This window comes from Neolamprologus multifasciatus, chromosome 17 (genome assembly GCF_963576455.1).
Source record: "Neolamprologus multifasciatus chromosome 17, fNeoMul1.2, whole genome shotgun sequence".
Lineage (NCBI taxonomy): Eukaryota > Metazoa > Chordata > Actinopteri > Cichliformes > Cichlidae > Neolamprologus > Neolamprologus multifasciatus.
The window spans coordinates 28754364-28778420 of record NC_140455.1 but is presented as its reverse complement, the minus strand read 5'-3'; the positions used below and the strand labels follow the sequence as shown (position 1 = coordinate 28778420).

The following is a 24057-nucleotide window of genomic DNA, read 5'->3' as shown; positions in this document are numbered from 1 at the left end:
TAGAGCTGACACCAAAAGTAACCAAATAATAAATGGCCTGTATTTGTATAGCGCTTTACTTAGTCCCTATGGACCCCAAAGTTTTACACTACATTCAGTCATTCACCCATTCACACACTGGTGATGGCAGCTACATTGTAGCCACAGCTGCCCTGGGGTGCACTGACAGAGGCGAGGCTGCCGGACACTGGCGCCACCAGACCCTCTGACCACCACCAGTAGGCAACGGGTGAAGTGTCTTGCCCAAGGATACAACGACCAAGACCGTCGGAGCCGGGGCTCAAACCAGCAACCTTCCGATTACAAGATAAACGGCCAACTCTTGAGCCACTTGAGCTAATTATAGGAAGAAGAAATTTCATCGGCTTATCAACAAGTAATTCTGTTTTTATTTCTAACCAAACAGAAATACACATGTACTCAGCTGACTGACTGAATCAGCGAACAGAAAAAGAGACACCGGAGATTACAGGGCTGAAGGGCTGCAGGTGGGACTCCTGGACAAAATCTTTACAGAGTAAATCTGTCTTCAAGCTCTGCTTTTTCTCTTTGACTCTTTCCATAATTCCGTAATTTCTCCTCTTCTTCTGTTTTATCTGCACCCCCATCTCAGAGAGCTACAACGACTCAGGTGTCTAGTTTATTGAGAAAGAAATATTTATCAAGGGCCAGTAATGACAAGAAAGTAGTACAGTGCAACTATTTCTATAGCATCTTATTTTACTTTTTATTCATGCACATACATTTCCCTTCATTTTTCCACATTCCGGCGTTCTTTTTCATCACCTACTTTTAAGTCCGGTCTTTATTTCTCTCCTGTCACATCAACACCCATCAGTCTTTCTCTACATTTCATCTGCAATCTTCAGCCCAATTTGTCTGTGCTATTCATCTCTCCTTTCACCACTCACCCCCCTGCTTCCACGCTGATCTATCCTCCACTCTCCTGATTTCCTCCCTCTGACTCGCTACATTTTATACATCTTTACTCAATCCACTCTTCCTGATCCATTCTTCACTATCCACCCCCTCTTTTTTTAAATCTACGGCAGCATACAGATTGCCAGGCGAAGCATTTTCACAGCCAGCTGGCACAGAAACTCTTACTGGAAACATTTTTCTTTTCTGTGCAGTAAATGGAAATCTAACACAGGAAACAATTGGCGACGTCAGTTTCTATTGGATTTGAACTCATTTGAGCTCATGAGGACAATCTTAGTGCCAGCTCGGAGTAATGAAATTAAAACTTAAATCTAGGTGTAATAACATTAAGTGCTGAGGAATGATTACAACGTAAGTTTTGAATCAGTCAGCACAGAAGCTAAAGTCCAAAGGATATCTCTTAGTTTGATGTTTTACCTTTAATTCAAACTGTGCCTTGTTCTCTATTTAGTGATCTCTCAATTCATAAATGTATTTTATTGAGGATTCAGAAAAACATTTCCACCGCAGTGAGGGAAGAGACCTCGGCTCTGGTGGCACCATCCATTTACACATTAACCTGAAGGCCTGATTTACTGCCATGTTCATGAAGTGGAAAATACACTCAAGTGCCAGTTTGTGTTTCTATCTATCCAACTTTGCTGCCCAGGGCAAAAGAGAAAAGGAAAAATGACAGAAGAAACACGAAAGAAAGACTATCTTCTCTGCTTCTCCTCTCTGTTTATTTCCTCTATTCCTCCACCTGAAGGGAAAATGTCGCCCAGGTGTGTCGGGAACTGTGCACAACTGCCTGTTTGAATTAACCTCTTACTTATCCAGCCTCATTCACACTTTCACAGATTCATTTCTCCAAAAATAAACAGAAAACAGCACCTATGGCTTAAAGTTAGACCAATATGCAGTACATGCAATGCTTAGACAACTTTAAATGAATTGTAAGAAGAGGAATGCCAACGAATTCATATATTATGATGGGAGAAAAACATTTTCTGCCTCTCTACAGTAACACACACACACACACACACAGAGTTTTATTTCCCATCAGCACCTTAACTATGAAGGTAAATAACTGAAAAGAATGAAAACGGTGCAGCAGTATAAAAGCGATTGGCAGCCAAAACAAAAAGACACACATGGGTGAGCGTGCATGCACAATCCCACAAACATCACAACACTGACATGTGCCTTACAATTCTTTAAAATCCACAAATTTTTGCATACAAGTAGAGAGATATGCACAAAATAAAAATAGTAAGTACAGAGTATGTAGACGTTCTCTGCAAGATATGCACCTGCAAGTCTGTGTCTATGTGCGTGATTTGTATACACGCTAAACCCATATGCAAATACATCAACACAACAATACACATTTTGTGCCCCCGCAGACACACAAACACAGACACACACACATGTGCACACAAAAGCCCAATTGTACTGACGTGCACATAAGCCTGCCAACAAGGACACAGATTCCCTCATGGTACTCTCTTTCACATCCAGCAAACAAACACAACAAAAGATGCATACATCCAAATGACAATGCACACAAACACACCCTGCATAAATAAAGAGAGCACAGCACATACATGCACACACACATTTACATAATCACAACCACTCCTGACATGTGCATGAGGCTGCTATCAGAAAACAAGCAGGTCGAAAACTCTAAAAACTATTTCATACATACATACAGTCGTGCTCTCTCTCTGAGTGTCTTTCACACACAATCTCACACATGTTGCTTCTGACGTCACATGACTTGCCGCGAGTACAGTAGATGACAGATTGCATCTAGCAGCTCCAGAAATGGACAGACAGAGCGGTCATTGTTCAGACGGGGTGATTCAACGCTGGGACAAACTGCGTAGAACAAGCAGTAAGACTCCTATACTTAAAATGAGGAAAACCTGTTAACAATTACAACGTGTAGCACAACGTGCATATCGCATTACACTTTAATCTGATTATTTAGGTTGGACTGCAGACCAAATAGCAGCATGCTCTGTTTTTTTTACTTCTTCTGTCGTGCACAGATTTATTTTTGGGACAGAACACCAACAAATGGAAACTATGATGCTGAGTTGTTGGACGCCATAAATACTAACTGCTATTGTGAATGTGTGAAGTCACATATTTTTTAAAGGAAACTGAAGGAAGCGTGACGGAGAGAGGAGATACAAAAAGATAAAACTGCTTTGTATATGAAACAAATTAACAAAGAGAGGGAAAGGATGGGGAGAAAGTAGGGAAAGTGATGCTTCCCTTGTGCATTCCAAACATTCCTTCTTCATTTTTTTCCCCCGCACTCTCCCCTCTTCCAGCACGAAACATTGTACTTACCTACTGTGATCAAAGGGGTGGAACAAATCGGGTGAGCGCACTCAAACCGGCACGCTCAAACACATTTCAGAAAGTGAAGCAAGGCTGTGCACTAAACGTGACAAGTAAGACAGACAATACTGAACAGAGTGGACGTGTGTATGCAGATCAATACATTTGTGAGACTATGGTGTGTCTATTCTTTTCCACAGGTGAAGAGTGAGAAGAGGAGTCCCATACTAGGAGTGAAATGGTGAGGCTATCGAAGAAGAGATGGAGAGGGAGTCAGCAATAAGCAGGCGGAAGAATAACTTGATAACAACTAGAAGAAAATTAAACAATATAAAGCAAATGAGAGTACAGCAGGAGAATAATAATCTAAACCTCAGCATGGACATAACACAAAAGCCTCTCATTTGATTCAACTGAGAACCTGGCAAATTTCCTGTATTTGCCCAAATTATTTGTTTTTGTTTTCATCTGAAAGACACATAAAACCTCTGTGAGTTTGTCAGAGCTCTGGAGCGACTAGGGATTGGTGTTGAGAACCCGTACTAAATTGGTACCTGTACCAGAACCAAGGTACAGATAGAAGCCAGGACAAACAAAGTTTTATCCCTCCTATAACACAGTTGACTTCCGGTGTTAGGCGAGTTTGTTTAACATTGCTGTGTGTTTCTCAATCGCTAGACAGGAAAACAGTCTTTGAAAGAGACCTCATTACAGGAGAGTCATGCTGGTTTAAGCACTTTTTGCTGAGTAGCCATTGCTAGCTTAGCCACAGGTGCTAGGTATAATAGCAGGGTTTATGCTTAAGAACACAGGATAAGCATTTTGTTCTGGTATAGAATAGAGATGGACCGATCCGATATTACGTATCGGTCCGATACTGACCCAAATTACTGGATCGGATATCGGTGAGAAATAAAAAATGTAATCCGATCCATTAAATATCATAAAAGCACCTCACAAAACTTGCTACACGGCGTAACTCGGCTCATAACCGTAGCACGTCGCAGTAATATGCATCACGTGATAGAGAGGCTGTGTGTATTTGTAGCCTCACTAGCAAACCAGCATTTCATCTCCGAGGAAATTATCCCAGAGAGAAGTAAAGCAAGTGTGTAAGTTCATCTCTGAATGTCTGTAAAGCATTCCCATGTTAAGCTTAACAACAGATATTAGGAGCGACTGCCTCTCTCTCTCTCTCTCTCTCCTGTTGCTACTTCAATCATGAAATCAATGATCAGCTGATCGGCTTTTCTGTCGCGAGTCCGTCTCTCTTCTTAGTTTTTGGCCCACTTCTCACCAGAAAGAGGAAACCAGCGGCTGAACAACAGCAGCACGTTTAAGCTTGATAAGCTGTTGTTAGAATTTATTTAATATTACTTTCTACACCAGGATCCTTTTCTACGCAGCTGACGGCTGGTAACTGTGCAGGGGCGGATCTAGCAAAGTTTAGCCAGGGGGGCCGATAGGGCATGAACAGGGAAAAGGGGGCACAAAGACATACTTTTCTTTCTTGTTCTCATTTAAAATGTCTAGCTTTTAATAAATAATTATCTGACTCTTACACCCAAAGTTTTAATCTGATGTAAAATCTATAGAAGTCCATTACTGTATATAGTAACTGTTAAGTCTAATATACCCTAGTAAGCTATAGTACTTTTTCCATTGGGAAGATACCATCTGTGCAGTCTGCAATTCTGTTGAAGAAAGATGTTGAATCTATTTAATTATTCTTGAAAAATAATTTATTTCTGTGCATTTTTCCCCCTGCATCAAATTAAATTTGATTACATCGATTAAGCATCATGAGGTGGAGGGTGGTTTGTTTGTTTTTTGCTGGGAGTTTGCAACCCTATTAGTTAGGTTGCTTAATATTTCTGCTAAGTACTCTTTAAAATACCAGAATAGGAAGGATTGAGTAGGTTTAAGTTTATTAGATTGATCAGTGTTGCTGAACTATGAAATATTTTGGGCGCAGTGTATTTTTTTTTTTTTTTTTTTTACATACAGGTATAACAGAATAGCTTTAGTGTTGTTATTTATTTAAACTTGAGTATAAACTTATACAAAATGCAGCAAGATATTAAAAAAACGTTTTATTGATTAAAAAACACACTATATCGGATTCATATCGGTATCGGCAGATATCCAAATTCATGATATCGGTATCGGTATCGGACATAAAAAAGTGGTATCGTGCCATCTCTAGTATAGAATTGACTACCAAGAATCGTGTATTTCTACTGTTATTGGTATCTCGACAGCCCTAGTACCAAGAGCATCAGTATTCATATTATACTAATAAAATCCTAACTTCAACAATCTTTAAGAATGCCACACTAAACGAACCCCTTTAACTCCATCATCATTGCATCATCATTGCGATTTTTGCTTATTTTTTTGTATTTTTGCTCTATTTTTTTCCAATCATAAGTCAATTTAATGTAAGAAAGCAGTAAAAACACTCATTGAATTAAATGAGATGTGAAGTTTTGCATGATTTAACACTAAATAAAGTACACATGTTCAAAATATATATGTTCAAGCTATATTATTAATTGGATCTTGCCTCTATACATATACAAGGCTGCCTGTCTTCCTGGCTTTTACAATGAGACACTGAATGTACTTGTGAGGAAAGGAAAGACACAAGGAAGTCCGGAGAGAAAAAAGAGGAAAAGATAAAGAAAGAAGCTGGTGGAACAGAGGTAAAGATAGTAGGCTGAGCATGTAGGAGGAGGTGAATAAGTAAGGAGGAAAGGAGGGAAAGGCAAGACAGAGGGTGGAGAAGAGATGAGCATTCCTCAGCAGGGGCGTGAGCCACTGTGCATGTGTGTGCGTGTGTCTCCGAACTCACATATCCCAAAATTACTGGGAGGTAACTTAATTCGATTTCTAATGCGAAGATGATGGCGAAGACAGAGAGCGGCAGGAGGGAGGGTGGAAAGAGAATGTGAAAGCTGACTTAGCATGTGATGACAGAAATAGAAGAGAAGGAGAATGACTAAGAGGGGAGAAAAATGGGAGTGGGAGGAAAACAAAAAGCCAGAAAACACTGAAAGAATTAGACAGAAAAAGAGAAAGTGGCAGGACGGCGAGAGCAGGCAGTGAAACGGATTGTGTTAAATGGGTGTGATTTATCTGGAGGAAAGAATGGGAATGAAAGTGAAAGGAGAGGGGGGGTGAGCGTACAGAGCATATTTTCCAATAACACAGATCATGCCTTGGCATGTGCATTCACTCACTGTTATGGCACAGCACAGTCACACACATGCACGCGCACAAAGCAGTGTGTGCATGTGTGTGTGTGTGTGTGTGTGAAGGCAGCTGAGGATTAGTGTAGGGCTGGCAGCTGGCCAAGTACATGATAGATTAATCAACTTATCATGTGCTCCTTTGTTTGATCTATTCTCACACACTGAACCACTTTGAATTAATGCGGACACGCAAAACACACATCTAAACTCAGCATATCAGGAGCCACGCACACACCGCGCATGTTCCAACACCTGTGAAACTGGCTGAAATTTCTCTTACACTGATTTAATATTTGGTGATGTAATTTCACAACCTGAAATCCTTTCCCACTTTTTTTCCGCATTTAAACATCAAAGCCTGTCACACACACACACACACACACACACACACACACACAAACACACACGCATGCAGAGATCAGAGCAGGTGTTAAATTGCCAATGTGACAAACTAGTACATGGGCCAGTGACATGGTTGTATCAGCAAAAGTGGATGACACGATCAGTTCAGGTTTAAGTGTAAAATGTTATAGGAACTGGTGACACCACTATGACAGAAATGTGACATCATCTGTTAGCTCGCCAATCAAGCATAAAGCCTTGTCTTCACATTAAGTACGGCTGCAACGATCTTTACAAGCTTTAGGTGTCTGCTGCCACCACCAAATCCTGGAATGACTCATTTACACTTAAAAACATCTTAAGACACCGTTTAACTCCACCTAGACATACCATCACCTTCTTCCAACAAATACAACCCCAATTCCAAAAAATTGGATTCTACATAAAATGTAAACAAACAACAGAATGCAACAATTTATAAATCTCATAACCCCTTAATCTATTCAGAATTGAACACAAAAACATACAGTGGGGCAAAAAAGTATTTAGTCAGCCACCGATTGTGCAAGTTCCCCCACTTAAAATGATGACAGAGGTCAGTAATTTGCACCAGAGGTACACTTCAACTGTGAGAGACAGAATGTGAAAAAAAAAATCCATGAATTCACATGGTAGGATTTGTAAAGAATTTATTCGTAAATCAGGGTGGAAAATAAGTATTTGGTCAATAACAAAAATACAACTCAATACTTTGTAACATAACCTTTGTTGGCAATAACAGAGGTCAAACGTTTACTATAGGTCTTTACCAGGTTTGCACACACAGTAGCTGGTATTTTGGCCCATTCCTCCATGCAGATCTTCTCAAGAGCAGTGATGTTTTGGGGCTGTCGCCGAGCAACACGGACTTTCAACTCCCGCCACAGATTTTCTATGGGGTTGAGGTCTGGAGACTGGCTAGGCCACTCCAGGACTTTCAAATGCTTCTTACGGAGCCACTCCTTTGTTGCCCGGGCGGTGTGTTTTGGATCATTGTCATGTTGGAAGACCCAGCCTCGTTTCATCTTCAAAGTTCTCACTGATGGAAGGAGGTTTTGGCTCAAAATCTCACGATACTTGGCCCCATTCATTCTGTCCTTAACACGGATCAGTCGTCCTGTCCCCTTGGCAGAAAAACAGCCCCATAGCATGATGTTTCCACCCCCATGCTTCACAGTAGGTATGGTGTTCTTGGGATGCAACTCAGTATTCTTCTTCCTCCAAACACGACGAGTTGAGTTTATACCAAAAAGTTCTACTTTGGTTTCATCTGACCACATGACATTCTCCCAATCCTCTGCTGTATCATCCATGTGCTCTCTGGCAAACTTCAGACGGGCCTGGACATGCACTGGCTTCAGCAGCGGAACACGTCTGGCACTGCGGGATTTGATTCCCTGCCGTTGTAGTGTGTTACTGATGGTGACCTTTGTTACTTTGGTCCCAGCTCTCTGCAGGTCATTCACCAGGTCCCCCCGTGTGGTTCTGGGATCTTTGCTCACCGTTCTCATGATCATTTTGACCCCACGGGATGAGATCTTGCGTGGAGCCCCAGATCGAGGGAGATTATCAGTGGTCTTGTATGTCTTCCATTTTCTGATGATTGCTCCCACAGTTGATTTTTTCACACCAAGCTGCTTGCCTATTGTAGATTCACTCTTCCCAGTCTGGTGCAGGTCTACAATTCTTTTCCTGGTGTCCTTCGAAAGCTCTTTGGTCTTGGCCATGGCGGAGTTTGGAGTCTGACTGGTTGAGGCTGTGGACAGGTGTCTTTTATACAGATGATGAGGTCAAACAGGTGCCATTCATACAGGTAACGAGTGGGGGACAGAAAAGCTTCTTACAGAAGACGTTACAGGTCTGTGAGAGCCAGGGATTTTCCTTGTTTGAGGTGACCAAATATTTATTTTCCACCCTGATTTACGAATAAATTCTTTACAAATCCTACCATGTGAATTCATGGATTTTTTTTTTCACATTCTGTCTCTCACAGTTGAAGTGTACCTCTGGTGCAAATTACTGACCTCTGTCATCATTTTAAGTGGGGGAACTTGCATAATCGGTGGCTGACTAAATACTTTTTTGCCCCACTGTATATAACCTGGAAAATGTACCATTATAAGGAACAAATAAGATCATCTTGAAGCAACGTTATTGAAGCAGCACATCTCAAAAAGTTCATAACAGTCTGCAAACATCTGAAACCTGAGGAGACCAGGTGCTGGGCAGAGTTGCTGGACATTTGGGATTGTTGTCCTATTCTTCAGTCTAGCTGTTCAACAGTCCTTCGTCTTCTTTAACCTGTGTTTTGTTTCATGATAGGCCAAATGTTTTCAGCTGGTGAAAGGTCTGGGATGAAGGCGGGCCAGTTCAGCACTCGGACTCTTCTACTACAAAGCCATATCGTTGTACTGGATACAGTACGCAGTTTAGCGTTGTTTTACTGAAATTTGCAAGGATTTCAGTTAAAAGACATCATCTGGATGGCACATGTTGCTCTAAAATGTGTATATCCTCTTCAGCACCCGTAGTCCCCCATACCATTAGAGAAACAAGTGCTATAACGCTGACAACATTCAAATCTATTTCCAATTGTCTAATGACCTGCCAGCTTCATTGAATCGTTTGTCTGACTGCTTGAAAGAGGTTACAGAGCAGCTGTCAGCCCTTTGTCTCATTTTAAATGAGAAGAAAACTGAGATTATGGTGTTTGATAGTCACACTCCTTGAGACCAGCTAGCTGCTCGATTTGGTCCCTTTGCTGGCTTTCTTACAGATACTGTAAGTAATCTAAGTGTTTGTCTGGATAGTTCATTTAAGCTGGATAAACAGGTTTCCTCAGTCTGGCTTCTTCCAATTGCACCAAATTTCAAAGGTCAAACACTTAATATCTGATCTTGAAAAAGTGATACAGGCCTTTGTGAATTCCAGATTAGATTATTGTAACTCGCTCTACTCTGGACTCCAACTTGATCACCTCCAAAGATTACAGCTCGTTCAGAATACTGCGGCTCGTCTCCTAACCGGAACTAGAAAGTTTGCCTCTATTACTCCAGTGCTCTCTGACTTACATTGGCTGCCTATTAAATTTCATATTGATTTTAAAGTTCTGCTGCTTACTTTCAAATGCCTAAACAACCTTGCCCCTGACTATCTCACCGACCTCCTCAGTCTCTATACTCCCAGCCGTTCTTTACGATCTAAGACTAGGGGCGATCGTGCTTTTGCCTCTATAGCACCAAACCTCTGGAATAGTCTTCCTGCTACAATTTGTGCCTCTGACTCCATTCAATCCTTTAAAGCACGCTTGAAAACTTGGCTTTTCCGACTAATTCTCATTGCTCATTAATTGCTGTATCGCTACTCATTTCTCTGGATAATCATGATCTCTCCCTATCTCTACTTACTAATGCTTTTTGTTTGTGTTCTCTACTTTCTCTATTTTACCTTGTTTTAATGACTTACTGTTTAGTGTAATCACTTACTGTTATTTTTACTGTGAAGCACTTTCGTGTACCCCCTGGTTTTAAACATGTTATATATATATAATTGTATCATATAAGAAGCCAGATGGTGTTGCTCCTTTTTACCTCATAGGACGCAATGTCCATTTTTTCTTAAAAGTATTTCACATTTTGATTTGTCTGACTACTTTGCCTCAGTCCATTTTAAATGAGCTTTGACCCGGAGAGCAGTGTTTCTGTCACATCCACACTTGGCTGCTACTTTGTTTGCATGACCTATATTTGTAGATGGCACGGTGAACTATGTTCACTTACGGTGATTTCTAAAAGTCTTCCTGACCCTGTCCAATGGTCTCCACATCAGAATCATGGCTGTTATTTCATCCAGTGCTATCTGTGGGCCTGAACGCCACAGGCATACAAAATTAAGTATTGTCCTCCGTCCCTGCGCACAGAGATTTCTCTAGATTTTCAATTATTCATAGTTCGTGGCAATTCTAAGATGAGGAACATTATTCTGAAATTACAGATGCATTTTATCCCAGATAATTGCATTCTATCTATTGCCATTTAACATAATTAGTTTCAAAATGTTCTTACAGCTGCTTATTTTTCCATCTTTTTTTTGTTCCATCTCATATCTTTGACACATGTTGCTCCCATCGAATTAAAATCAGCTGACAGCTTCTGTTATAAGATTTGAAAATCATTGCATTCTGTTTTTATTTACATATTTTTTCTTTTTTTTTACACTGGCCTTGGACATTCAAGTCTATAAATGCACTGAATTGGACAAGAGTATCAAGATAAATAAACAACAAAAGAAAAAAAATCTATTTTGCATTATTTGTCCTATTTATTTTCACTACTCTATTTTCAGTTCAGTTTAGAGTCATCGCTTAGCGTTGTCATTTATACTTGTGCTATTTTCTCCTTTCCCTTTGAGTTTACCTCCTCTTCCTGTGGAGTGAAGCCGACAGAGATAGGTAAAGTAAAAATATTAAGTGAGTTGACAACAACACATTGTGTTCCCTTAAGTGCAACAAACGCTTCCAAAGCTTAAGAAAGTGAGAGAGCGAGAAAGGGAGAAGGCAACAGGGGAAACTGCGTCTTCGTGTCTTCTCAGTTAGTCGCGTTGTGAAGTACCTCTAAACTGCTGGCCCTTTGCTGCTAGCATCTTCCATGCTGTGTTACTTAGTGTGAGTGACTGCAAGTGCACATGTCTGCGTGTCATCACTTGTGTAATATTTCAGCCTGCTGCATCGCTTTCTTATCCAGATGGCTTCAGCAACAACAGACAGCTGGGAGTCCCCAACCAAGCAGCCTATTTCATCTGTTTACTCATCTTTGCTGATGTCTTGCAGCAGCAAGACAAATCCACCAGAACAGTCCAGAAAAATTATCAGGATATCATTTCTTTAGCATTTTTGCATTTAAAAAATGGGGCTAAACTGAGAGGAAGAGCTATGTCAGAGCTAGTTGAGGCTAAAAGCTGTCTAAAGCAACAGCTATAAAGACTTTCTACAAATCCAGGATGAGCTGAAATGATGGGGGAAATAACTGAAGTCTAAATAGGATATTAAAGTTGACATACTGCTCTGTCCATGTCTTAATTTGTTCTTCAGCTGAGCAGTGAGCTAAGACAGTCCAGGGATATAAACAATGAATCACTGTATTAGATTTTGCAACACAGAAACACACAGAGACATAAACAAGCACACACAAACGCACACATCATTTCCCTACCTGTGTCTCTTCCTGTACAACTCTGTACTGTTCCTTCCAGACAGCCATCTTTGTGGCCTCATCCTTCCTCAGCGCTCTCTCTTTCTTCAGCTCTGGACTCCAGAACGTCTTAATGGAGTTCATAGAAGAACTCAACTTGGACTCTTTGGCCTCTAGCTGTTGGAATACAAAATCAAGCACAGTGACTTCATGTTAATAAATGTGTTTATTTGTTTGCATAAGTAAATTCTCCTTATAGCTATAATCTTACAATAGCAATTCCCACAGGAAGTGACAATGAAACAAACAGAAGATATCATATGTTGCATTATAAATGAATTTATCTTCATAGGCGTGGGTGTACGAGTACAAGCGTTCTTACGTCTCTGCGCAGCAGTTCGTTCTCCCTCAGCACTTCTCTCAACTGAGTCTGAAGGTCTGACATTGCACCTTCTCTCACCTGAGAACACACACACACAAACAGTATTAGTCCACTATGTTTTTCACCACTAATACTAAAAGTTTCTGCTCATCCGTATCATTTTCATTTTTTCTGTTTGAAGCTACCACTGCTCGCAGTTTGTGAAGTGATCTTGGACGACAACACTGAACATGAAGCACTGTGCAAAAGCAACAGCTGACACTGAAATTCCACACGAATCTGAAAAAACAAACATGCGCAGCCATTTGGGAGAGTTACTGCCTTTAAAGTCTAACAAGGCAAATAATTAATCGCTAGAAGATCAGAACAGGGTATTCTACATATACACCCATCGGCGACTTCATTAGGTGCATTGTATATCTAATCAGCCAATCATATGGCAGCAACTTTGCATTTAGGTATGTGGGCATGCTTTGTATCAATGGTTCAGGATGATGGTGATGGTGTAAAAGTATGGAACATATTTCCTTGCCAGGGGTTGGGCCCCATAGTTCACAATGTGCATTGCTTAACTGTCACAGCCTATTTGAGCACTGTTGCTGACGATATTCATCCCTTTATGACCAAAGTGTACCCATCTCCTGATGAGGACACTGTTTCCAGCAGGATATCACACCATGTTCCAAAGCTAAAATCACTTCAAACAGATTCTTGAACATGACAATTAGTTCACTGCACTCAGATGGCTTCCACAGTCACCAGATTTCAATTCAATATAGCACAGTCTGGTAGAACAGGTGCATCGTGGATGTACACCTGATCGTTCTGCAGCAACTGTGTGATGCCATCACATCAGTATAGACCAAAATTTCTGAAGAATAGTTTTAGCACTTCGTTGAATCTATGCCATGAAGAGTTAAGGCAATTATGAAGGAAATGCCTGGTGCTGGCAAGGTGTACCTAATACAGAGGCTACTGGGTGTATTTTAGCAGGTCATGAATAACTGTGCTTAAATTCCCTTCATATACTACATAAAACATTTCACCAGGAATGAGAAAATGTTGAAAATATCAATGTTTCATTCATGATACCACCAGAATGACTCTATTAAGAATTAAACAGAACTCGGATTCATTTTTAACAAACAGACTCTGCTTTGGCTTTGAAAAACTTATTTGAGGTTTCTAGGCTGTGCGCAGAGCCAGTTTTGCAAGTGCAAAAGTAGACCAGGTTAAGGAAAACATGCATGTGAAACGCAGAATAGAAAACCCTGTAACAGTAATTACAGCTGAAGAGATTAATTTTATTTTTGCTGCTTTTATAAAGAAATAAGAAACAAGTGGAGGAGGCGAGCTAACTCTTCAGAGATGAGCTAGCAGGTTATGACTAATAGTGCAGAGGGAGTAGGACGGCAGACCTTAGTCTATTTAAACACACTGTGTGAATGCCCACACTTTTGTTGTTTCATTTGGTGTAGGGTGGACTTAAGAGGAAAAATTAACCATTCAACTCAAAAATCCCACATGCTGCATCTAGACCATGGGTGTTAAACATGAGGCACAGGGCCATAATTGATCCGCCTAAAACTCCAAAGTGCCCAACTGGATTGCTTTGGAAAATGCATTTGAAGAAGCGCATAAATTTTAGACTTTTTAACTGTATTTTCATTAGTTTTACAGCTTTTCTTACTGATACGGACCTTCCCCATGGCTCTTCATACTACACCAAAGTAAATAAGTAACAGACAAACAATTAAATGACAGGGGGTTCCTGTTTATTCACTATTTACTAAAAAGAGGGCATTCTATCAATTAACAAAAATTATCCATTTTATAATTGCAGGACAGACAGCACAGTGAGTTAGCACAACTTTTTCTATAATTTTACAATTTAAGCTCAAAGCAGCATTTCTTTTCTATGCAGAAAAACTGACATTTATTGCTGAAATTTCTTTTTGATATTAAACTTCTTTACTCTGACAGAAAAAGGAGTCTAACTGGTCAGTTAAGACCAAAGTGGTTCCATGTGGCTCATGATGTAAAATGAGTTTGAGATTTATCACCGACGCTTCCCAAGCAAAATGGAATCTCTCTTTTTTTAATGCTTGTTTCAGATTTCTGTATTTTGCTTAAATTGAGAGAAAAGTGAATTTTGACATCCCAAAACCAAAAAGCTGAACTAGAAAATTCACCATTGAGTATTTACATAATACAGCACCTTTTGAAAATGTTTTCCCTTCTACCACACTTTAGGTATGTCATATATGCTATAAACAAAATTCTGTCCTGAAAATAGGAAAATTCAGCACTTTACCTGTCTCATAGAGTGAGGCACAGTAGCCGCCTGTGGAGACTGGTTTTGCATTTCCCCACCGAACGCTATTGCATCACTGGGTACAAGTGCTCCACTTCCACCTCCTCCTCCTCCTCCAGAGTTTATATTAGGACTACTCCCCATTATAGCCGCTCTGACCCCATAGGGGACCCTGGCCCCAGCCCTCCCCAGGGTCATGGTGCTTTTGGGCAGCGAGGGATTCAACCCACTGCTCAGACTCCCAACGCCGACCGGGTCTTCAGCTGTGTCAGTGAAGTACATGGCACCAGTTGCATAGGCAGCATTAATAGACTGAATATTCTCCATGGATAAGGTTTTACCAGTGCCTGTAAGTCCTCCAGTGGAGCTGCTGCTGCTGTTTCGCCGGTGTCCTAAACGTGGGGAGCGAGGCAGGCGTGGGGAGCGACCGGGACTCCCAGATGCTGACCCATTCCCATTGGATCCAACAACATCCAGCTTTGAGACGGAACGGGAACTGCCGTACATGGTGACAGGAAGAGTGGCGTGCACTACAGAGATGTGTGTGATCGAACAAGTAAATCAACTTAATCAAAGAAAAACATGCTCAAAATTTAAAAAAAAAAAAAAAGTAAGATGGATGTCCTCCACAAAAAAAAAAAATCAGTCAGTCTTCAACTTGGGCTCTTTTTGACTTGAAATATGTCATAGTGGTGATGCAGCTGTGATCAAGGCCTTTTCAACACCCTTGCTGTAATCCATGGGCTTTGTTAGAAAGTAGGAATCAATAGGGCATCCCTCTGGATAAAGCAAGCGAGGCAGTCAACAAGGGTTTGGATGATGGGATCACCTAAAAAGAAAAGAGATGAAGAGACTTGATTACTGGACAAAGACAAGCTGCACTTAAGGCACAAAGGAATACGATTTTTACTAGGCTGTGGTTTGGATCAGCACAGTAGCTGGGTAATCACATCTCTGAGTGTAGCTAGCAAATACAAAAGCGATCTGATGTGAAACAAATTGCACAACATTTGCCGGTCATAGCAAAGGTTTCGTTACTTGTTTTTATTTTGAATCACTTTTTTATGTTAATCTGCTAACAAGACAAAATGTGACTGAAAATGCCTCTTGAGTTTCTAGATGGAAGCTTGACTATTTCAGACAGTCATTGCTGCAGCATTTGCACTGCAGCAGTGGCCACAAAACTGTGTCCACAAAGACACTTAAGGCACACTTAGCAGCCAGGCGTAAAGCTGCCACAGATGTCAGCATAAATTAACAGCAGGTTAAAGGACGACCTTACTGGCAAGAGTATTACACTGAGCTATATGCACACTCACAGCAAAAAAAATTAAGGCTGATTTCTTTTTCTACAAAGGCTGCTTTGTCTCTCCACCACCCGTTATACCTTGTTCTTAATCACACCGTGCACCATATCAAACATTGTGTCCTAGAGCTGTGCAGCATCAGATAACATTCAATCAGCTGACTTCATATTTGGAACAAGCTTTGCTTTGCCTCTGTTCATTTCAGTCAGTTACATTTTTTTGTTTGTTTGCTTGTTTGTTTCATTTAATTCAATTTAATTATGCAATAAGATGCCAAGAAAAAAATCGTATTTAAAAAAGATGATGAATAAATTTCCAGCAGTCTGTATTTCTATTAAAGCCTCAATAAAGAGATCAGTTACAGTGGTAATTGTGCGTGCGAGTGTGTGTTGGATAAAAAATAACTTACTAAAATTGATCAGTCAGTCACATCAAACAGTCCTTTCAAATGATTTTATTGTGGTGCTAAAAATGAAACACGCCATCCCGGCTGCGCTCGCCGGTGTAATCAATTTAAAGGAGTAATCCCAAATATTTTGAACATGATTTATGAGTCTGGGCTCATGTGTTTGTGATAAATGTCTTTCAGGTTTCTGAAATTTCAAACTTCCTTTCATGAAGGCTATAAGCTTCCAGGGTTTCAAAGCTTTATCTAGTATGTGGAACCCACTTATTATGAATCGAGTGGAGTTACAGACTGAGCACCAGTGTCTAGGGGTGGAAAATGGTAAAAGTGAGTAAATGCAGACTCTTGTGTTAAAATTCCCAACTTAACAGCATGTTCACAGCTTCTATAAGTTTGTTTCACTACACAAGAGCCCTCGAATATGTTTTTTTGCGATGTTGGTGATGATCCTAGAAACAGCTGCGAATCTACAACACTGTGGCTGATGAAAAGAGAAAAAAAATGTGAGATCTGAAGATGAAAAACGAAAAGAATTAAGGTGTTGCAATCGCCCGAAAACCAACTGAAACGCTGTAAAGGTGAAATTCCTCCACAACAGAGAATGATGAAGTCATGCAGAAAACGATTACTTCAAGTTACTGTTGCTAAAGGTTATTCTACAAGCTACTGAATCATGGAGTGGAGTTTTCACAGGACTCTGCAGAGACTTGTGAAAACTTTCTCTTTCACAGCATCCAACAAATCAGTGCTTCAGTCTGGAGGATGTTTCCATATTTTATTAGTCTTTTATTTAGAGCTACTTAGTTATTTTCCTGTGCCGACACCCATCTTTAGTATACAGAGTATATTTCAAACTCTAAAACAATTTGATCTGTATACTCGTCGGTACAGAATTTCTCATTGTTTGGCTACTCTTTAAGCCAGTGATGTTATCTTCAGGTCAGTGGACCCAATGGACACGCACACTGGTCATCCGATCCATATCTCTTACAAGAAGTGCAGCTTCAGATACAGTCAGCGCACACAAGAATGGAAACTTGTTTTTCTTGTGCCTTGCCTTTTCACTATTAAACAATAATCCTTACAGAAAATGCAGAAATATTTACCCTCTACTTATATATAGCTGTTTTATCTTGAAGCTGATGTTTATCTGCAAGGTCATATTTAAATTGTTGCATTTACTTTGGGGCATCAATTCAAAATAAAAAGAATAATATTAGCAATAAAAGTTAAATGTAAACAAAAATTCCATTCCTTAGTTTTATTATTTAATTAATTTCGCTGAGTATGTGAGTTGTGCAGTCAAACAATCTGAATTTTCCTTCACCCGAGCCTGGCTTTAAACAGGCGTATACTCCCCAGTGATGCTCTGCTAGGCACAGATCTTTGGCCAGGGAAATGTTACTGACAGCCAGTCAGTTACAGCCACACACACTCATACACTCTGAAACAAAAACAGGGACCATCTGCTCTATCCCCCCACGGGCCAAAAACACACACCTGGATAGAAACAGGCCAAAGACCTCCCTCTAGCACAGGCACACACCCACGCATGCACACACTGGCATACAGTATGGACATGCACATTCACACAGATCAAAACTGAGTAAAATGAATATATACGGAGAGGTGAATCCATCCATACAAAAAAAAAAATCCAAATAGAGACATTTCAAGTTTCCATTGTGAGTGAGTGATTGTGTCATTAAAAACAGATAAATCTAATGCTTGATTTGAACATGAGTCTGTGGAGATGGAGACAGAAAGGGTGGATTGGGGGCTTTCCTCCTCCTTCCCTAAAGATCTGACCTGTAGATAATCCAAGTGTTCACGTCCCAATTCTTGCTTTAATAGAAAAATCTACAGAAAGTCTTTTTTAGGTTTTATTTAAGCATTTGTGGGCACATACAAGGCTGACTTTCAAATTGCTATGACTGACAAACTACATTGGACACTGAGTGGTTGTGGCAATAAGATATTGGACAAGAGGCAGGGTACACAACGTACAGTCAGAATCTATCACACACACAGACTCTTTTTACTTTGATTTCCTTGAGGACCTCATGGAAAACACAGCACAGCCTGTGTTGTGTTTTCTGATGTTCAAGTCTGAGGGTCACATGAATAAACCACCAGTGTATCTCACAGGTTGAGGCTTGTGTTGGTTTGATAGCCAGAGCCAGAGGTTCAAAAATACACAACAAAAACAACAACAACAACTCACACAAACCCACCTATGATGCAGCTGGTATCATGAGATCAAACAAGCACTAGCATATGACTCTCCAAGACCCATCTGTCAAGAGGCTTACCCTTCCTCACGCCATTTCTCACAAATGTAAAAAGGGCAATATTGCTCAGCCTTAAGAAACATCTGAAAGTTCAATGAGGTCATTCTTGACCTTGGAAACAGTAAAACTACACCTAAGGTCTATTCACTGGCTTAAATCAGATCAGAGCTTTTCCGTCTTTCAGTATTCGTCAGCAGCTGGAGTTTGCTGCACTTGAAGACACTGGGAAAATCAGTGTGAACTATTAAACAGTAAATTTATTTTTATTTTTTTGCCTTATTCGATTAGAAATATTGTTTGAGCAGTTTTCAGTATTGGTGCTGATGTAACTCTCTGTGGTGCTCTGCTAAAGCCACAATGTCTTTTGAAAATCCAGAGAATTCTAGAACAACGACACACAACACGGGAAACATTTTAGCTTATTATGCTGTTCTACTGACGCATCCATATAACTGAGGTTCACGGCCATTTCAACTGGAGCTGCTGTTCAAGTTGGTACTTTGACACACTGATCGCTAACGTTGTGCACTGTGCTCAAGTGTAATAGAAGTAAGGCTCGTGGGGAGGGAAGCTTTCTGAACATTATTTTTTTGGGAAAAACTGATAAACCTTTTAGCAACTTTTACTGGATCTGACTATACTATACCTTTACCAGTGATCACTGAAATAAGGTTCTGACTCTGTCCGTTCATTAGATAAGGGCATCAAAGATGGCTGCAAGTTGCAACACTTGCTTTGTTAATGTTTTCTTGAACCTCATAAAATACCCAACTAAACTACCAAGGATTGGTAACATAATAGCAACGAATCAGAAGGTGCAAGAAGAGACAATCTCTAAGAACTCCCACTCTTGGAACTTCCAGTTTCACTTTTCCTTTTTTTTCCTTTTTTTTGATAGAAGATGTTTTATGTAACTATGCACCTTTCATCTATTGTTTGGAGCATGCCATGTCATAAATTTTCAACTGTCCAATTAACATGGATTACCAGAATGTCTTATGGGCAAGCTTCTTTGTGAGAAAAGGTTATTATTATTCCATACATATTATCAGTAATGTTTTTGTGACTATTAAAAATGATCATTTTTTCTATAACAGGTCTAAAAAACTATTTTGACAATTTAGCTGTTATGTGAGTGCCCTTTATGTGAATTATAGACAATCTGAGTACAATGGGATTAAGTCTTCAGTGACGCAGGTCTAAACACCAGTTAGCGACCTCCTAGCAATCTGTGTATTCCCCAGCTAATGCGGTTGTAAATGTGGTTGTGATTCATTTCATTTCTTTATTTATTTCACACATGGTTCAACAGTGTTTCAGCAGGACGTAGAGAAGTTGCGACAGAAAGTACAAGAAGTTTGTGCAAGTGTGTATGTATGAACGGGACTATCTGCTCGACGGTCTTTGTTGATACGCACATTATGCAAACTACCTACGAGAAGCTGGGGACTTTTCTGCTCGAAATCCACCGAAAATCCATCCAGCTGCTCACTTTTGTTTTAACGTCAAGAGCCTGCGCCACCACTGAGATATCTGTTTCTGTAAAGAAAACGTGTCCTCCACCTTCTGGAAATATTGGACAACAAAGCCTATAGAAGCATCATAAAAACTACGTCTAAAATGAGTCTAGGTTTGACATTGAAAAGACGTCCACAATGATCACATTTGAATTATAAATAACCCATACTTAGAGTTCCTATGGACATCAACACTAGACATTCATTAGACGTAGAAAAAAAGAAGTTGTTACAAAACAACCCCTTCAGTGGACCAAAATTGTACGTCCAAAAAAGATGTCTCTCCAACGTCACTTTGCACAGTGGGCAGTATCTTCCATACAAACTACGAATGACTATGGCAATTTGATAGCAACCAAAGCAGCTCCCGGTGACCACTTGCCAACTAGCGACCTTGGTTGTCAGGGGCTCACTGAGAGATTTTCAGGCCTTTAACAAAAATGGAAAGGCTCCCCAAAGATTTGCTCTGACCTGATAATCTGGTGACAATTTCGTGCACCCTTAGATGCTGAAACTATAACAATCATAGAAGTATTTATGGTTGAACGGCAAACACTTAAATTTTGAGTGTAGACAACCATTATGTACATTGAGAGTTGAAAAAAACCCCAGCTATTTTTGTATTACAAAATAACCACAGATCAATGTGTAAGTCAAAATCTAATCCCAGACAAATAAATAACTTTTGGGCATTTTCAGTAAAAAAAAAAGAAGCTTTCTATACAATAACAGTATAACTACACTTCACTAAAGTTAACTTGTTAGGAGACAACAAGATATGTAAGACCTACAGAACAATGTTATACTTCATATCAAAATTTTACTTTTCCCTAGCTGATAAATACATATCCAATCCTCACTATTTCTGGCTGTTTTACACCAGTTTCTGATGAAAACAGAAGGGGTTTTTGATGCTAAAGGCTCCAGGATATTTACCATATAATTACTAGCATTGCTGTCTAGCAGTTAGTGAAAGGTAAGTAGTGTCGAGCTGGGTTTTTAGAGATTTTATGCTAATAAACAGCTCCCTGCTGCAGCTGAAAACAGTGCTATGAGTGGATAAAAATGTATGCTGTCAAATCAAAACAACTACCTACAATGTGATACAAAGCTCTGCAGCTCAGCTGATTATCTTAAACACACAGAAGCAGTCATGTAATCTTCAGCCAAGATAAAAAAGACTATTGATTATAGTAGTTTTAATTAGCTCTAATGATGCAGATACCAATGCAGAGTTTGTGATAGGACCAGGCAGACATCCTAGATGGCTCAAACAGAAGATCTGGTCGAGAAAGAAGGCTTTTTTGATTTTGTTACCTAATATGAGCGGCAGATGGTGCTTGGTTAGAATACCTAGACTTGAATGTCTTGTTTTCTCTCATCACACTCATTCCTGTAATGCCTCCTTTCCCTCTCTGACTCTCCCTTGTCTCCCTGATGCTTTCGCTTCCTCTCACTGCCTCTCTCTTTTACCATCAGCATTCCTGAAGGTGTTCAGCATGTTCTATTTATGTGGCAACCACACATCCGTCCGTCACACCGCACAGTGCGACACAAAAACACACACACCACTCAACCTATACTTAGCCGGCTGGTATTTCAGTGTGGGAGACAATTTTGACAAAGTTCGACTCCCGCCTGAGGACTGGGGCTCATAAAAACACATTATGTTCACGTTGAATATTACTATTTCTCCATTACTCTCTGTTCCTGTCAGGCTCGTTGTGATTTGATGTGGCTGGAAAGGACTCACTGGTGCTGTCCGGGGTTACACATCTCACTGAAAGTCATCCCGACAGCCCCGCTGAAGGGGAGAGACGTACTCGTTTCCGAACGCAAAATTTAAAGAGATGCCGGCTGTTCACTAGGTTTTTTTTAAACCTGCAACAGGATTACTCCTTTGAAAAGCCGACTGCTCTTTTTCAAGAGTAGTCACGTTTGCGCACATTTTGACTCCCATTTTGATTTATCCAACATTTATCCAACCTTCGTGGCTTAGTGGTTACTCTCATTTTTAAGCTACAAGTGCTGTGATAACACTATAGCTCTAATTTATCCATACATACATACATTTTCTGCTGCTTATCTGAGTCCATCCAGGTTATGACAGTGCCAGTCTAAGCAGAGATGTCTGAGGAAATCTGTGGCATTCCCAAGCAAGCCAAGCAATATAATCTTTCCTGGGTCTTCCCTCTGGTGTGCATCACAGCCGAACAAACTTGAAACACCTTACCAAGAAGGCACCCAGGACTCACGCAAGTCAGACTAAAAGCTTTTTTTAAATGGTTTGCAGGTAAGGGTTAACCCTAACCCTAACCCAGGTGAAGGATAATAGCTTTTATCTTTCACACAAGTCCAGAATTTCTCTTTGAGCAGCTCGATAGATTTAGGCCAAAGGTCACTCCCAGTATTGTTGCTCACTACATCACAGTGTATTTAAGATTACTGGGGTTCATTTATGACAACTGTGCATTTCATAGCTCATTCCATGACACTGTTGGTATTTAAGCAATGTATTATTAGTGATATCTGACTTGATGCCACACAAAGAAACCTTCATCCGTACTGATTAATGCATATAAACATATTTTTAACACATCTAACACTTTTCTGTGTGATTTTAGTAAAAAAAAAAAAAAAAGCCCACCTTTATCACTTAACTTGTGGTTCAGACAGTCTATTTAGGATCAGCTATAGATTATTTTCTGAAATGCCTTGAAAGAGGCCTTTATATAAACAGTGAATTCAGTGTTAGGCAGTAGATATCTTGGCATGATACAGATATAAAATTTGCAACTTTGGTCCGTGCCACTGGTCCTATTTGTAACACATATAATATGGCTTAGTCACTGGAAAGCCCAAAACTGATAAGGGACAGATACAATCAGCTCCAGGCTATTGTGTACCACAGGAAATTAATCTAAGATGCGGGCTGGGCAAACATACATGCATACATGCACTATAACTCGTACACAAGCACACATCCACATCGTGCACAAAAAATATACACTGATGTCATACGGACGCAGCAACACACCGCGCTTATCTAATCTTGGCTTCTGCCTACATAACAAATATGGAAAATGTACCGTTGAGACAATTAACGCAAGCCAGGGAAGAACAAAACTAATTTGGGAGTGTGTAATGGAAGAGAAAGTGAGCGTGCAACTCCCCCAGGCTCTCCTTTAAAGAAGAATGTGATCATCAGCTTGCCAGGCTAAACAAGAGTAAACGCGAGAGGAGAGGGTGACCCATCTTCCCATCTAGGAACAGTCTCGCCCTGCCAGAGTGATTAAAAAAACAAACAAACCACCAAAGATTATACAGTCTTAAGGTAAAAGCAAAGTCTGTGATAAGAAGAGCTGCTTTCTGTGTCACATGCTGGTGTTGCTGCAAAGCCTCAGGCCCTCAAGACAAACCCTTTTTTTTTTTACCTTTGATGTAGGGAGACTGAGACACTGTTAAGAGGTGTGGAAATTGTTCAGTCGGTGTCAAAAGTTTGCAGCCAGGCCATGCTAAGCTAAAAGAAAACATATTAGTATTGCTACTAAACCTAACTCTAAGAAGGGAGTGCTAGAATGACATCAAGGCCTCGTCAGACTAAGGTGTGTGGAGCCTGGGCTTTTAAAAATGTCCAGTGTTTACAATAAACTCAATGGAAGGAAGCAGCTCAGTTCCCTGACTGGATGTTCCCGGAGGAGGGGCGGTGCAAAGAAATGGAGCTGTAAGCGCCCCCCACT

The 24057-nt window shown here is 40.3% G+C and overlaps 1 protein-coding gene across 16 annotated transcripts in view; it reads right to left on the bottom strand.

The window, feature by feature from the left end:
- The window catches only part of LOC146499575 (ELKS/Rab6-interacting/CAST family member 1-like), a 148573-nt gene that overhangs the window by 123362 nt on the left and 1154 nt on the right, over positions 1-24057 (bottom strand). For all 16 annotated transcript variants that reach the window (XR_014870445.1, XM_085139081.1, XM_085139069.1 and 13 more), the window contains exons 2-4: positions 14797-15625; positions 12483-12560; positions 12122-12277 (exon numbers count right to left, since the gene is read on the bottom strand). Coding sequence is in view for 15 of the 16 variants with exons in the window: in XM_085139081.1 (XP_084995207.1) it covers positions 12122-12277; positions 12483-12560; positions 14797-15303 (741 nt within the window). In the remaining variant the exon portion in view is untranslated. The remainder of the gene's footprint in view (positions 1-12121; positions 12278-12482; positions 12561-14796; positions 15626-24057) is intronic.